Below are 15977 nucleotides of genomic sequence, written 5' to 3' on the forward strand. Positions count from 1 at the left end.
TATAACATAGAAGTGACTCTGTATCACTCGTTGGCAGCCCTCGACGGCTGTTGATTCCCCATAACACAAAAGTGACTCCGTGTCACTTGCTGACAGCCCTCGATGGCTGCTAATTCCCTATGTCACCAAAGTGACCTCCTATCACTTACCGATCGAAACATATCAGGCAAAGGATGACTCAGCCTCCAGCCCATCCCTCGCCATCATCATGAACCACACTCTCATAAAGTGCCGATCCTGCCCCTGGCATCCTCTATAAGTAAAGACGCTATTCGCTATAAAAAGGGGGAGGGGCAAGTGGTCAGGTTCGCAATCAAAACTTTCCTACCGATCTAAGTTTGAGAGATCATCATCTCTAATGCAGATAGCATAAGAACACATAGTTCTATTACCCCACTCAAGTTCATCAACCGACTTGACCATCGAAGGTACCACGGGGAAAACGAGCCTCGTACTCCCACGATTCTTGCATGTGCAGGTCGCTCGCCCATTTCGAGCTCTGAGAACCAGGCAAGAGATTCTTAAAGAATTTGAGCAAACTGATCAGAAGTGATTGTGAATGCCTCTCTGGTTAGTCCCATGCTAGACACTATCATCAAACACGACTGCGAAAGCAAGTGTCCATCACTTCATCATCTGAGGATAGTCCTTTCTGCATCCTCTGATAATCCCTACGTCTGATCATCCCCTGTCAGAGCCAAGTTATATGCTAGGATATCCCTAGAAAAGAGTCGTGACTGGAATGTTGTGTTGACTTTTCTTTATCGATCATGTTGACGGTAACTTCTGGGAGTTCTTCATCTTGAACGGCCAATCTTCTCTTGCTGAAGTGCCTTGATTTAGGTTTTGGCACTTTGATGCAAAGCCTTTAGAATACCGAGACCCTCGGTGGAACGGTTTTGGGGCAGCTATATTCTGATAATACTGCCCTAACAAGCCTCTCATAAGGACAATGAGAGTTGGTTTCACGGGAATTTCTATTCTGAGACTTGTTCGCACCCTAGCCTGATAGTACAACTCATCAGCATGATGACAGAAACAACCTATCAACTGTTGGTTTGACTTCCTAGGTGTGGCATTGTCGCCTGACAAATATGTTTTCTTCTAGGGATGTAGATCTTTATTAGCGCTCCCAGGAGTCGTACATTTGGAACCTTACCCTTGCGAGTGTGGAACCTCAACGGGCTCTTGGACTTCGACACGAGGCCCCAAACAGGTGAAAATCGGAGTTATCCCAACCTGGGATTGCTTTAACTTAGTGGGAGGATATGTACGACCCCTAGTCCGAAGAGTTACTTGGGGTTCACTCACCGAACCCAAACGCTCTTTAACCGGAGCTTTGCCTCAATCCTAGTGAAAAGGACAAAGGTGATCCACCATTGTTTTCTTAGATCAGGATGGACCCATACTGCCATAGGACTTCACCGGAGGTATGGGATCAATTGGAACAAGAATGGGACTCAATAGAGACTCGGAAGTGGCTATGGGAGGCGAGGCAGACGCGGGCCAGGTTAAGCTCATGCGATACTGTGTGAGCCAAGTTGAGCTGGCTCGGCCTTGGCGTGGGCCACCTTGAGGTGGCTCGGCCTTGACCGAGCGCACAGCCTTGACCGAGCGCACGACCTTGACCGAGCCTTTGTGGGGTGGCACGGCCTTGGCCGAGCCACTCTTGGGTGGCTCGTGTTTTCCGAGCATCTTGGCATTTATCTGAGTTGTTGTTTTGGATTTCAGCCTCCATACTTAGCGTAGTTTTGGTGGTTTTTTGGCCACCTCTTCCTTCTTCATGCCTTGTGCCTTTTGCAAAAGGGTGCGAGCATGTGCGGCACTGTACGACACCTTCAAGTACGCTCCTTCCGGGTTGAATGATTTCTTTTGATAATGATCCATTCTTATGTCGATGACTTGGAGTATTTGTCAGCAACACGCTATTGAAGTGATTCGGTTGCTTGATGCCTCATGGACTCCAAATTTGCGTAATATCCAACCTCGTCGACTTATTCCAATTCATTGGCGATTTGACAAGCTTAGTGTTGGCGTCGTCTCTGATGAGCCATTTTCGTCAGAGTTGGCGTACTTTGATTGGATAACTCCTTGATTAGAGAGGAGTCACTTGTAGTATTCATTGGTGAATATGCATCCTTCAAAGAAAATATCTTTCAACATTTGTAGGGAGAGGAGGATTTTGATGAAGATGAGGATAAATATTCCTTGACCTTGGTTTTGTCGAACTCGTACTCGACAGCCTAATCAACTTGGATCTTGATCTTTGGTTGCGACACGACAGTCTCGGCAGCGAGACTGTTACCTCCCACTGTGGTCACCAGCGTGTTTGCGTCGAAAGTTAGTTTATTTGTCGAATACATTACACGTTTATCAAATACAATGAATTCAAAAGAGTTAATCTTTTTATAAGACTACTCGCTTACAAAAATAAAACAAGAATTGCAACTCTCTTCAAACACATGAAGATGTTTATCACCCGCTTCTTGTGTGGGATCTTTGCCTGTGCCGGGGACACGTTAGTCCGTAGACCGCCACGGATCAGATCTGGTTGATAGAACAAAATTTTAATACTCTTGTTTCACAAAAAATAATTGCAAAAGTAAATAATCTCAACAAAGTGATATTACTACTCTTCTCGAGATCAAAACAAAGTCTAATCTCAATGAATGGTGGAACGGGCTTCAGATCTCTTGAAATCCACTTTTTATGCACAGGAATTCGCCAAGATCTCGCTAGCATCTCTCAAATTCATCAGAACCTCATCCTAGCTCCTCTGAATTTCATGGCTCCCTTCAGATCTGATAGCACCTCACTTAAATTTCAGATCCCCTGTGTGTAGGGGCCCTAGGTTTGTATTTATAGGCTCCGGATGCAGCGTTTTAAGATAGGAATTGATAATTTGACCTTATCATTAGTTAATAACCGCTTAACCATATTTATGGATGTTCCCAAAGTAGTTAGAGAGGTAGTAGAATGATCAAATCCTAAGAAAACTGTTAAAAACGCGTTTCGGGAACTTCTGGACGTGAGACAGTTCGGGGTGTCTCGCACATGTGCGAGACAGTTTGTACTGTCTTTGGTATTTTGGCTTTAATTCTATCATCCGACTTCGGAATAATGTGATTCAAGTTGCGTTGGAAAGATAAAGAAAAAAACTAAAACTTTTGTCTTTTGAGCTTCTCCAGAATCAAATTTTATCTTGGCTGAAAATTTAGTTCTTTGTTCGAGACAGTTTGGGATGTCTCGTACATGTGCGAGATAGTTTGTACTATCTTCGATATTTTGGCTTTAATTCTCTCATACGACCACAAAATGATGTTATTCAAGTTGTGTTGGAATGATAAAGAAAATACCTACAACTTTTGTCTTTTGAGCTTCTTCATAATTAAATTGTATTATGACCAAAATTTTAGTTCTTTGTGCAAGATAGTTTGGTGTGCCACGCACATGTACGAGATAGTTTGTACTATCTTTAGAATTTTGACTTTAATTCTCTCGTCCAATTTTAGAATAAGGTTATTCAAGTTACATTGGAAAGATGACGAAAAGACCTACAAATTTTGTCTTTTGAGATTCTCTAGAATCAAATCTTATCATGGCCGAAATGTGCGAGACACCAACAGGTACGAAACAGTCTAGACTGTCTCGGGTATTTTGGGTCTAACTTTCTTGTCCGATCTCGGAATAAGGTGATTAAAGATGCATTGGAAAGCTGACGAAGATACCTACAACTTACCATGGGTGAGACACACATGGTGTGGGCGAGACACATATGGTGTTTCACCTCTTTTGGGCGAAACACAGCTCCTGGCTGAGTTGTTTCTTCGTTGTTTTATCATTTCGCGTGTTACGTTGACTTGTACGCTTCGTCGATTCACTTCATTTGCTTATTAGCTTCTCTACAATATTGTATAATTCTCTTTGATTCGAATAATTGTTAGACCCTAGAGGGGGGGTGATTAGGGTCTTATGCTAATCTAATCCAATTTAAATGCCAATTAAAACTATTAATAAGTTATCCTAGCAAGTATAAAATACAACAATATATATGAGCTAGGATAAGCAATATGAACAACAAGATATATCCTAACAAAGAGATATAGGCAATGTATGTGCAAGGATATATAAACAACACAAGGATAGATAATCTAAACAAGATAGTGGATGAAATAAATGAGCAATGCACAATTGGCGATATAAGATGAATGCAAAAACAAATACGCCAAAGACAAACTCAAACAAGCAATATGATCACGGAGTTCGGACCTTCCGTCCTACGTCTCCGCTCCCCACTCCCGGGGAGAAATCCACTATCACAACCGGGTTTTCTACGTTCACCCGAATAACGTTTACACCTCACACTCGGTTTTCTAGCTAACCGAAAACTTTACAATCAACACACTATTGTAATCCCACTCTACACCCACTAAGTGTTGGACTTAGCCGTGTCTCCCTCAAGTGCTCGGTTATAACCTCTCCCTAGGCACGTCAACCGACGCCACTCCTCTTGGAACGATCCCCGACTCTCACCACACACTCCTCACTCGGTGTACAAGTGTATTACAAAGTGAATCTCACAATAAGCACAATATGACAAATGATTGTTCTCTCTAACAATGTGAGAACTCAATTAGACTCAACTCAATGTCACACTATCCCACAACCTAATTATATAATGTAGAGTAGAGTTTAGAAAACTTCTCAATAGATGACAAGATGGAGAAATGGAGATTGAAGCCCAAACAAGAAGATAATCTCCTCCACTTGTGAAAACCAAAACAGCTTAAATCAAACCCTTAAACAAGCTTAAACCCTTCTTCAAACCCTTGTTTAAAAACTTCTTGGCTTTGCTTGAGAGTTGAAGGCAATGGGGTATTTATACCCTCTCACAACTCAGCCAAAAACCCCAAGCAAAAAGACAGAAATAGCCCCAGCAACGGTAAGAAAACTAGCCGTTGGAAGCTGAAAAAGCTCTCGGGTCGACCGATGGAGCTTTCGGTCGACCGGACCGGTCGACCGACAGACTCTCTGTCGCCCAGTGAGCATATGAACTCAGGTTCGGTCGATCGGTTCGGTCGACCGAAATCTGATACACTCAAAACATGTTTTTAAAGCTATTTTTGAGACTTTTAAAAATGTGTTAAAAATAACAAATGAAGTCCAAAAATTATGAAACTTTGGGAAAAGTATATAAACATGTAAGTGAACATGTTACAAAAAGAATTTTCCAAATTTCATTTCCCATTTGTGAAAAATTATTATTTTGCAAAATAGTTCAAAACATGAAAATGTAAACATGTGAAATTTGATATTTTGGCTAAACCATGTTTTGAAACTTTGCACAATGATTATATAGACTTAATAAAATATGTATATGATTATTGTTAAGTCCAAAAACAATGAATACCATATTTTCACAAAATTGCATATTCTATGCAATGTTTTCAAAAACACAATAGTAAATATGAAATATATGATTTCATATTTATAAACATGAAAACTCAAAAACACATGTATGTATATATATAACTATATATATGCATAGAAACCAAAACATATGTATTTAAACAAAAACATATATGTATATATATAACTATATATATACATAGAAACCAAAACTTATGTATATATAAATATATGACTATATATATATACGAAGAAACCAATAAATGTGTGTGTATAGATATTGAGCTTAGAGTATATAACACACATAATATAAAATCTAAAACTACATTACCCAAGCAATCTTGATCTTCAATTAAGCTTGACTTGGTACACTTGCGGATGAAGCTTGAACTTGATCTTTAACTTGAATTGTACGATGCTTCACTCCACAATTCCGCCAACCTCCTTTGGATATCATCGTTGAAGCGCAATCCATCCAACCTCCAACATATTGTTTGCCTAGAATAAATATAAAACACAAACACTAGACAAACAATATTAGATGTAAATTGTTTGTAAATCATCATCAAAACAAGAAGGCCAACAATAATGACGTTCATCATCTTCTCTTCGTTTCGAGCTGCGTTCGAGGACCTATAGGCAATTTTTGACGCCTACAATCATGGATGTCGTCAACATCGGCTTAGGGAATGGAGGCACTATAGGTGGGTCTGTGGAGAGCTAAAAAGAGGAAGAGGTAAGTAAGCGTAAGGGAGGTTGCCATCATTGGAGGAGTAGCAATAAGATTGGAAAGATAGAGGAGAAAGGGAGAAAGAATATTTTTACTGCTTTGCTTTAGGAATTTGAAAAGAAAGGTATGGAGGAAAAAATGTTGCTTTAAATTGATACGGGAGAAAAAGATAAGCCATTTAGCATTGAGAAAACAATGAGACAGAACTTAAAGCTGAGTAGTGCAAATATAAATTCGTTAAGGACCTATGTCACAAAAACTTTACACAAAATTGCTTGAGAAGATGACATGGCTAAAAATAATATTAAAAAAGAAAAAATTGACAAGTTTCATATGCAGTGATAAGAGATTTAATAGAAAATATAGATGACCTTGGGTCCACGTAATTTATTCTACTCAACGCCTACTAACTATCCACTTGAAAGAACTGCCACTGGACGTTCCCCATCATCTCTACTTCCTATTTCTTGCTCGTCTTCAACAATTAGAACTTCAGTTCAAGTTTAAAGCTTGCTTGAATTTGGGTCAGAAATAGGTTTTGTTTTTAAGCTTTGGATGCAATGGCTAACACAGTTGAGGGGGACAACTTGCCTGGGGATCTCCTAGATTTGGTATTTTCCTGGTCACTTGACGACGTTCTCGATGGCAATCTGTACAAGGAAAAGGTTAGTTCATCTTGGACCCTACTTGTGGGAAATTGACTCGTTATCGAGGAGGCAAATACAATATATATTTTTAATTTTTTATTTTATACTATGATATTGGTTAGCTTTTCAATATAGTATAATTGATAGTTCAATAACTAGTATTAATGATTCTTGTAGCGACAAAAGAAATTTGATGCATATCAAGGTCTACTGACTGTTTAAGTGTTATCAGGTGGAAAAAATACCCACAAACTTCCATTCAGTATCGCAGTACTTCAGGTCATTCATGTTCCCTCTGCTTGAGGAAACAAGAATGGGACTTTGTTCTAGCATGGAGACAATTACTACCTCTCTTATCTCTGAAGTAATTTGGATCAAGTATAAGGATTATAATACTATGACGCGGCGGGGTCTTTATGATGTTAAGGTTGGCTCTTGGAAGAACAGATATAATGCTAGTAGGGATGAGACTTACAGCCCGTCACCCGGAGACATTCTCATACTCTCGAACGTCAAGCCGGAGACTGTCACCGATCTCAGTCGTTTCGGGAGTAGATACGTTCTTGCTTCCGTAACGAGAGTAAAAGACGAGGAGGATGTTGATGAAGATGACAACGAGCAACTTCCGGACTTTACGGTTTCGCCGTCGCGTGCATTGGACGGCGACGGTGAGCTGGAGAAGTACCGCCATGCAATTTTCTTGGCTAACATCACAACCAACAGCAGGGTTTGGTCTGCCCTCGGGTTGGGTCGAGGCTTGGGGTCGGAGACAAACATCATCCAGAGAGTTCTCGCTGGACATTCATTGAGGGTGCGTATTATTTTTCCACTGTTAAATAGGCGCTGCTTCATTTGAAAATAATTATTTATTCATTTTGTCATTATTTCTTGTACTGATTAACAGGCTGATGATTCCTGCGATGAGTGCCCTGCGGGCGGGCTTGATACTTCGGCAAGTAACTACCCTGACCTGAACGATTCGCAGAGAGGTGCAATAACTGACTTGATTGCAACTGCTCAATGCAAGCACAGATCTTCAGTTAAGCTCATATGGGGTCCGCCTGGCACCGGTAAAACAAAAACTCTTAGCAGTTTGCTGTGCACCCTTTTGACGATGAAACACAGAGTCCTCGTATGCGCGCCAACAAATGTTGCGATTACAGAGGTGGCTTCCCGCGTTCTGAAATTAGTTCAAAACAGTTGTTTAGCGGCCAGAAGGGCTGGATTCTCGTGCTATTCACTTGGAGACATCGTTCTGTTTGGTGACAAGAACCGGCTAAAAGTTGATGATAATCTACGTGATATATTCATTGACTATCGCACAGATAGACTATTGCGGTGTTTGTCTGGATGGAGACATCATGCTTCATCTATGATACAATTTCTCGAGTCCTGTGTTTATAGGCATCACATAGATGGAGGTGACGCTACTTTTCTTGACTTTGTCACCGAAAGGTTTAGTTGTTTGGCATTCCCTCTTAAGACCTGCATGGTCAGTTTGTGCACACACCTGACAACTTCCACGATCTCAAGGGAAAACTTCGATTATATATCCACTCTTATAAACCTGCTTGATGCTTTTGAAAGCTTGATACACCAAGCTAATGTGAGTGATGGAGAACAGCTGTGTGAACCTCATCTTGCTACTACCCAAAGCCCTAATGGATCCATTCTGTACAGCACTGGATATCAGCTTCTACATACTTTGAGGTCCCTCTGTAAGAATGTCCAAACTCCAACTTTTCAAAAGGATAAAAGACAAGTGCACGTTGTCCAGTCGTTTTGCTTGAATACAGCGTCTCTCATCTTTTGCACTGCTTCAACTTCTTTTCGGCTATATTCTAAGAAATTAAAGCTCGCTCCGCTAGATTTGTTAGTTATTGATGAAGCAGGTCAGTTGAAAGAATCGGAATCTACAATTCCAGTGCAATTGCCTGGTATCCAGCATGCTATTCTTATCGGTGATGAACGCCAGCTCCCTGCTACAATTAAGAGCAAGGTGCCGATTGTCTCATCAACTCTTGTATTTATTTTAAAGCGTGAAAAGTAGTCATCTGCATCACTTTTTTCTTTTGTAGGTCTCGGAGGGAGTTGGTTTCGGACGAAGTCTATTTGAAAGATTAAGTGCACTGGGACATCCAAAACACCTTGTTCAGATCCAATACAGGATGCATCCTTCTATTAGCTTATTCCCTAATGCCAAGTTCTATGGTGGACAAATTTTAGATGGTGCCAATGTCCAGCGCCCATCATATGAAAAGTTTTATCTTCCTGGAAAAATGTATGGTCCTTTTTCCGTCATCAATGTTGTTGATGGAAGAGAAGAACATGATGATGTTGGACACAGTCTAAAGAACATGGTAGAGGTTGCTGTTATATTTCAAATCATACAGAGACTTTATAAAGGTATATTTTTCTTATATATCCTAGTTGATTAAATTGCATGATTTTGAGTTTTGTGAAAATGCCATACCCCATTAACATATGCAAACCCCTAAATATTGTTAATGTGTTCGCTTTATCATGTGAATCTTATCTTTGCAACAGTTAGCCTTATTCGAACTGTACATAGTTTAGGTTATATGCTGCTCAGATATGTTTATGGCTGTACATTAGCTGTCACTCAACCTCAGTCTAACTACTGGAAGTTATATTTTGAGTTTTTACCTAAGAAGCCTAAACACGGCGTATATTGATAAATTGAAATTCTAATCTAGTAGCCAGCTGTCCACATAGGGCTGATGACTACCTTCTATTGCTAACCTTATGATGTTTGCTGAAGCAACTCATCTTCAAATATAGGAATCACTGACGTCAGTATCCCGATTATTTTGCTGAAGTTCATTTAAAGTTAAAAACATTATATATTGTAACATATTTTGTATTGCGGCACTCTTCAACAGAAATATTGGCTAAAATCAAGACTTATTTCTTATATGGTCGATTTCATATATATTATTGGTGCGTTGCAGCTTGCTGTACCATGACACAGAAGCTTACAGTTGGAGTAATATCTCCATATTCTGCTCAAGTTGCAGCAATTCAAGAGAAACTCAGGAATATGCCAACAAATGATTATTTTGTGGTTACTGTCAAATCAGTTGATGGATTTCAAGGAGGGGAAAAAGATCTCATCATAATATCAACTGTTCGGGCAAATGAAAACGGTTGCATAGGGTTTGTTTCCAATCGCCAAAGAGCCAACGTTGCTTTAACAAGGGCAAGGTGTGTGACTCACATCTGTTAGAACTCATAACCTACTTTAGCCTGTTGTTTTCAATGACTTGTTGCATATTACCCATTTTGTTTTGAATTCATTTGTTCTACTTCAATATGTTTTTAGTTTGCTCTTATGTAGGCATTGTCTGTGGATTATTGGTAATGGAGCTACTTTAGCTAAAAGTGACTCTGTCTGGAAATCATTAGTCCACAATGCAAAGCAGCGTGCATGTTTTTTTGATGCTGATGAAGATAAAGTCCTGGCAAAAACCATTCTGCAGACCAAGAAAGAGTTGGACCAGATGGATGATTTGCTCAGCAGAGATTCGTTACTTTTCAGAAATGCTTTATGGAAGGTGTTTACCCTGCTCTCAATATAACATATAATATATACATGTTTGCCAAACTGATGATTTTTTTTTTTTGTTTCTATTTTATTGTGTTTTAGTATATTTGGTGTGCACTGTAAACACATCCATTTCACTTTGATTTATTCCTTCTTGGTTTCTTAATCCATAGCTTTCCTAACTACTCAGACTCTCGCTGCTTCCGTTTCTGTTGGTCTCAGAGTCACGTCCTCACACCGCGAAAGCGATATAACCCTAAGACTCCGCTGGCCCCCGTGTGTCTCGGGCACACACGTTCACGATTCTCCACCTCGTATATCATTTGATAAACCTCAAATTTTGGACGAACACCGGAAGAACACCGCGAACATCACCAGAGAGATCTGAAACACCAAACCAGGCCAAACCGGGCCAAACTAGTTGCACCATTTTGCCGCGGCTGCCTACGTACCCTCCACCGGGATCAAGCTAACAGTAGTTCAGGTTTTGTTCTCCATATAGTCTCCACCTCACCCCATCACCGTCTCGAAGGGTCATGTCCTCTTGGGCAGTTCAACACGGGCTGATATGAAACAAGTACAAGCAATGCTTTAACTTGCTACTTGTGACCACCTTGATTAACATGTCCGCGGGATTCTCATTCGTATGCACATTCATGAGAGAAATATCACATTCCTCTATGATATCCTGCACGAAATGATATCTGACATCGATATGCTTGGTACGAATATGATGAACTTGATTCTTCGCCAAGTGAATCGCACTCTGACTGTCGCACCACAAGTTCACGTTCTCCTGTTCAATCCCCAAATTGTCTAGAAAACCCCATAACTACAATGCTTCATTCATTCCCTCCGTCATGGCCATATAATCGGCCTCTGTAGTAGAAAGTGTCACTGTAGCCTACAACATCGATCGCTAACTAACTGGAGCCTCATGTATCCTAAATACATAACCGTAGATCGCCGTCTATCTAGATCGCCCGCATAATCAGAGTCAACAAACCCATCAATCTGACATGTATCTCCACCAAAACACAACCCCGTATCAACAGTACCCTTCAAGTACCGCAGGACCCACTTCATCGCTTCCCAATGTGTCTTTCCCGGATTTGTCATGAATCTGCTGACCACACTGACCGCCTATGAAAAAATATCTGGACGTGTACACATCATGACGTATATCAAACTGCTAACTACACTAGCATAAGGAACACGCTCCATGTGTGCATTCTCTTCCATTGTAGTGGGAGATTGTTTACCTGAAAGCCTGAAGTGTGGAGCCAATGGAGTCACCACCGACTTAGCACTTTGCATCCCGAACCTTGCGTTAACCCGCTCTATGTAACCCTTCTGACTCAAGAACAATCGCCGATTCACCCGCTCTATTCTAATCTTCATACCCTGTATTTTCTTAGCAGCGCTCATGTCCTTCATCTCAAACTCTTTACCAAGTTAAGATTTTAGCCTATCTATCTCTACCTTGCTTCTCGAAGCAATAAGCATGTCATCCACATACAAAAAAATAGATATAATCACCTTCACGAAGCTTCCGAATGTAGACACAACAATCATAGTCGCTTCTGAAAAATCCATGCTTCAGCATGAAGGAGTCAAATCGCTTGCCGAGGAGATTGCTTCAATCCATAAAGTGACTTCCTCAAGCGACATACATGATGCTCCTTATTGTCAACCTTATAGCCTTCAGGTTAATGCATATAGATCTCTTCATCCGAGTCTCCATGCAAAAAGGCCATTTTGACATCGAGTTATTTCAGCTCAAGATCACCATGAGCAACAATACTCAATAGCACGCGAATAGAAGTGTGTTTCACCGCCGGAGAAAAGGTCTCATTGTAATCCACACCCTCTTTGTGCAAACCTTTTAGCCACTAGCCTTGCCTTGTACCTTGTACCACCGATCTCTGAAGGATCTTCCTTTCTCATATACACACACTTACAACCAATAGCTTTTCTTCCTACGGGCAATGGGACCACATCTCATGTTTGGTTCTTCCGAAGATATTTCATCTCCTCCTCCATCACAGCTAACCAACTCTCACTATCTCTATCCCAAATAGCTTCCTTGAAGGAGATCGGCTCATCATCCTCTACCGAGAGTGCGTATTCCACCAAATTAACTTGCCCATAGTGCTTCATGGGTTGATCAGCCCCCAGCTTCAGTACGTACTTGTATGCTCGCCTTGGCCTAGTGGAAGCCAAACTATCCTCGAGCTGCTGTTATTGTAGTGCCTGTGTATTCTCCTGCTGAACCTCCTCCTACTCAAGCTCATCATCTACCTGATTTTCCACTTGAACATGACTAGAACATGGTTGAACTTTAGGTTTTATTTCAATAACCTGGGACTTTAAAGTCCCAACAGTCCCAACACCATCATCCTTGGGCGTCTTAGTAATCATGGATTTCTCATCAAAGGTAATATCCCTGCTGATCACGAACTTTGAATCTTCTGTACACAAAAAACGGTAGCCTTTTACACCCTTTTCATATCCCAAGAATACAGTCTTCTTAGCTCTCGCGTCAATCTTTCCCTCATTGACGTGATAATAGGCGGTACACTCGAAAATTCATAGCCTCTCACAATCTGCATGCTCCCCTGACCACACCTATAGGGTGTATCACTATCCAATGTAGAATGTGGAGAACGGTTAACAATATAACAAGCTATAGCCACTGCTTCTGCCCACCATTCCTTGCCCAATCCAGCATAAGATCACATACTCATTGCTTTCTCCCGTAATGTTCGGTTCAGTCTCTCCGCGACTCTATTTGTTGTGGTGCTGACCTGACTGTCTAGTGTCAAACAATGCCCTCATGATCACAAAACTCCTTGAAGGCACCATTTGTGTATTTTATACCGTTGTCAGATCTCAGTGTCTTCAATTTCTTCCTTGTCCTGTTCTCAACCATTGCCTTCCACTTTTTGAATGTCTCAAACACCTCATTCTTTTGCTTTAGAAAATAAATCCAAGCATATCTCAGATAATCATCTATGAATGAGACGAAATACCTGGAACCCCTTTGGAAGTTGTTTGAGCTGGACCCCAAACATCCGTGTGCACATAATCTAGTATCCCCTGCTCTTAGACTTGCTTCTCAGAAACTGGATCATGTGTGCCTTTTCATACACACAATCCTCACAAAAATCCATGCAAGGTTTCTTCAGATTCTTCAGCAGACGCTCCTTACCAAGCAGAACTAGACCCTTTTCTGACATGTGCCTAAGCCGCCTATGCCATAACCGTGTGTGCTCACATGGGTCTCTACCACTTCCTTCAGTTCCAACTGTTGTATCCCCCGTCTCTGTTGTACTCAAGAGAATATATAAATTACCGTGATGAACACCCTTCATCACTATAAGAGAACCCCAAACAACCTTTTTCACTCCGTTCTCTATAACAATCTTGCAACCACCGGAGTCCAATGCACCAACTAAGATAAGATTCTTCCGCAAGTCAGGAACGTGCCTCACATCCGTCAAGGTTCGGACCACTCCATCATGCATCTTGATCTTGATATTACCTAGCCCCACCATTTTACAAGCATGGTTGTTTCCCATCAATATGGTTTCATCATCAATGCTTCTATAGGTAGTAAACCACTTTCTATTTTGGCACATGTGGTAAGAGCAACCTGAATCAAGAATTCACTTCCCGGAAATATCCTCGCCACCCGTGACGACATAGCATTCCTTCTCGCTCCCTTCCTCTGAAACATAGCTCGCTTCTTCCTTGTCTTCTCTCCTCTCAGTCTTGTTGTTATTCTTCTTCCCACCTACTCTCTTATTTGGACAGTCGACCTTGAAATGTCCAACTTTACCGCATTTGAAACACGCTCTTTGATTTAGATCTAGACTTTCCTCCCTTACATTTTTCTCGCTCATTGCTCCTTCCTCTAGCAAACAATCCATGCGTTTGTTCTTTGCTATCACCAGTAGTCATGTCACTGGTTGCAATCTTCCGAAGGTTATCCGCTAGAATCGTCGTTCTAGTCTCATCCATCATCAAATTATCTCCCACAAGCATCAGTGTTTGCACTAGGTTCTCATAAGACTTCGGCAGAGATAGAAGTAGTAGAAGCGCTTGATCCTTATCTTCAACTGTCACGTCTATGTCCTATAAGTCTGATATGATCCTATCAAACTTGTTGATGTATTTCCGGATTGATGAGCCTTCCTCCATCTTGTAAGTATACAATTTAGATTTTTAGTAGAGTCGATTTGTTAGACTCTTCGTTATGAATGTAATCTCTAACTTTGACCACATGCCCGTAGTCATTTCCTCTCCATCTACCAAGAAAGCAACATCCCTCTCAAGGTATAGGATAATCGACACACGTGCTTCGAGATCTAACTCTTACCAATCCTCATCTGACATATCTTTGTGCTTCTTTTCTTTTCCCGCCAACACCTTGTGTAATTTCTGCGAAATCAGCGAATTTTTTATCTGCATCCTCCAATAGAAAAAATTATTTTTCCCATTGAATTTCTCGATCTCATACTTTTTAACTTTAACTGTTTTACTTATAGACGTCATTCTCCGCTTGTATTAATAAATCTGTTTCTCTCAGAAAATTTTAACAAATACCTTGTGTGCACCACACAATAACCAAGCACCACCTCAAATCAAAAATTCTACCACCACCAATCTGAATAAAGGGTTCTGATACCAAATTGTTGGGCGCAGAGTCACACCCTCACTCCGCAGAAGCAATATAACCCGAGAGAAAGTCATGGCTTTTATTTTCACAAAATCTCAAGCCAACCTCTATATCCTCGTTTCATAAAGGAAACAAGAACAGAAATAAAATATCTCAACAAAGTGAGATATACACTCTTCCTCTCATTAGTTCTAGGACTGAATTGTCGAGGGAACATACAAGCAATAGTCAACACCCAGAAAATAGTAAAGACACGAGATTTACATGGTTCGAAAAACTTGCCTACGTCCACGGGGAAGGGGAGGGGAGATTTCACTATGAAGGAGAACACCGACGACTGGTACAACTCACAAGCTCGTCCCAAAGAAGAAGCTTTGATTTTTTACCCAAAAAAAATTGACCTCTCTCTTGTAAAATCCCTCCAAGCTCTCTCTTTTTCTCTCCTCAAGATCTCTTTAGTCGCCGTTTAAACCCTCTATTTCACCTCTGTAATCGAAGAACCCTCTATCATTTTTTACACAAACCCTAGGAACATCTCTTCCTATTTATAGGAGAAAAAAATAGGCCAAAAAACTAAAACTGGGCCTCACAAAAGCCCGCTGCCAAGACTCCGCGAGACACAGGACGTGTCTCGCTCGTGGGTGTGGCCCCCGCGTGTCTCGGGCACACACGTTCATAGTTTCTATTCTTTATTTATTCTATTCAATGCAAATAAAATGAATGTGCTTTTAGTTCCCCGCAGATAAAGTAGTATTACTTCAAAGAAAACAAGAAGAGCACAGTGTCCAAATTTTCTTAAGTTAGAACTGTTGAAACTATTATCAAACGGCCCATCAAATATGTTAGGACAAACCCAAGGCCCAATAGAACAGGGTATCGGCGAATAGTAAAGTCGAAGTAATAAAGAAACACACATCTTTACGTAGAAAACCCTTTAAATAAATT

At 40.8% G+C, this 15977-nt stretch overlaps 1 protein-coding gene across 1 annotated transcript in view; it reads left to right on the forward strand.

The window, feature by feature from the left end:
* The window catches only part of LOC109838179, a 113071-nt gene continuing 103701 nt past the window's right edge, over positions 6608 to 15977 (forward strand). The window contains exons 1-6 of the mRNA XM_020406641.1: positions 6608 to 6804; positions 7019 to 7597; positions 7691 to 8785; positions 8865 to 9192; positions 9759 to 10011; positions 10145 to 10361. Coding sequence (XP_020262230.1) covers positions 6700 to 6804; positions 7019 to 7597; positions 7691 to 8785; positions 8865 to 9192; positions 9759 to 10011; positions 10145 to 10361 — 2577 coding nt within the window. The 5' untranslated portion in view covers positions 6608 to 6699. The remainder of the gene's footprint in view (positions 6805 to 7018; positions 7598 to 7690; positions 8786 to 8864; positions 9193 to 9758; positions 10012 to 10144; positions 10362 to 15977) is intronic.

Source organism: Asparagus officinalis, chromosome 4 (genome assembly GCF_001876935.1).
Source record: "Asparagus officinalis chromosome 4, Aspof.V1, whole genome shotgun sequence".
Taxonomy (NCBI): domain Eukaryota; kingdom Viridiplantae; phylum Streptophyta; class Magnoliopsida; order Asparagales; family Asparagaceae; genus Asparagus; species Asparagus officinalis.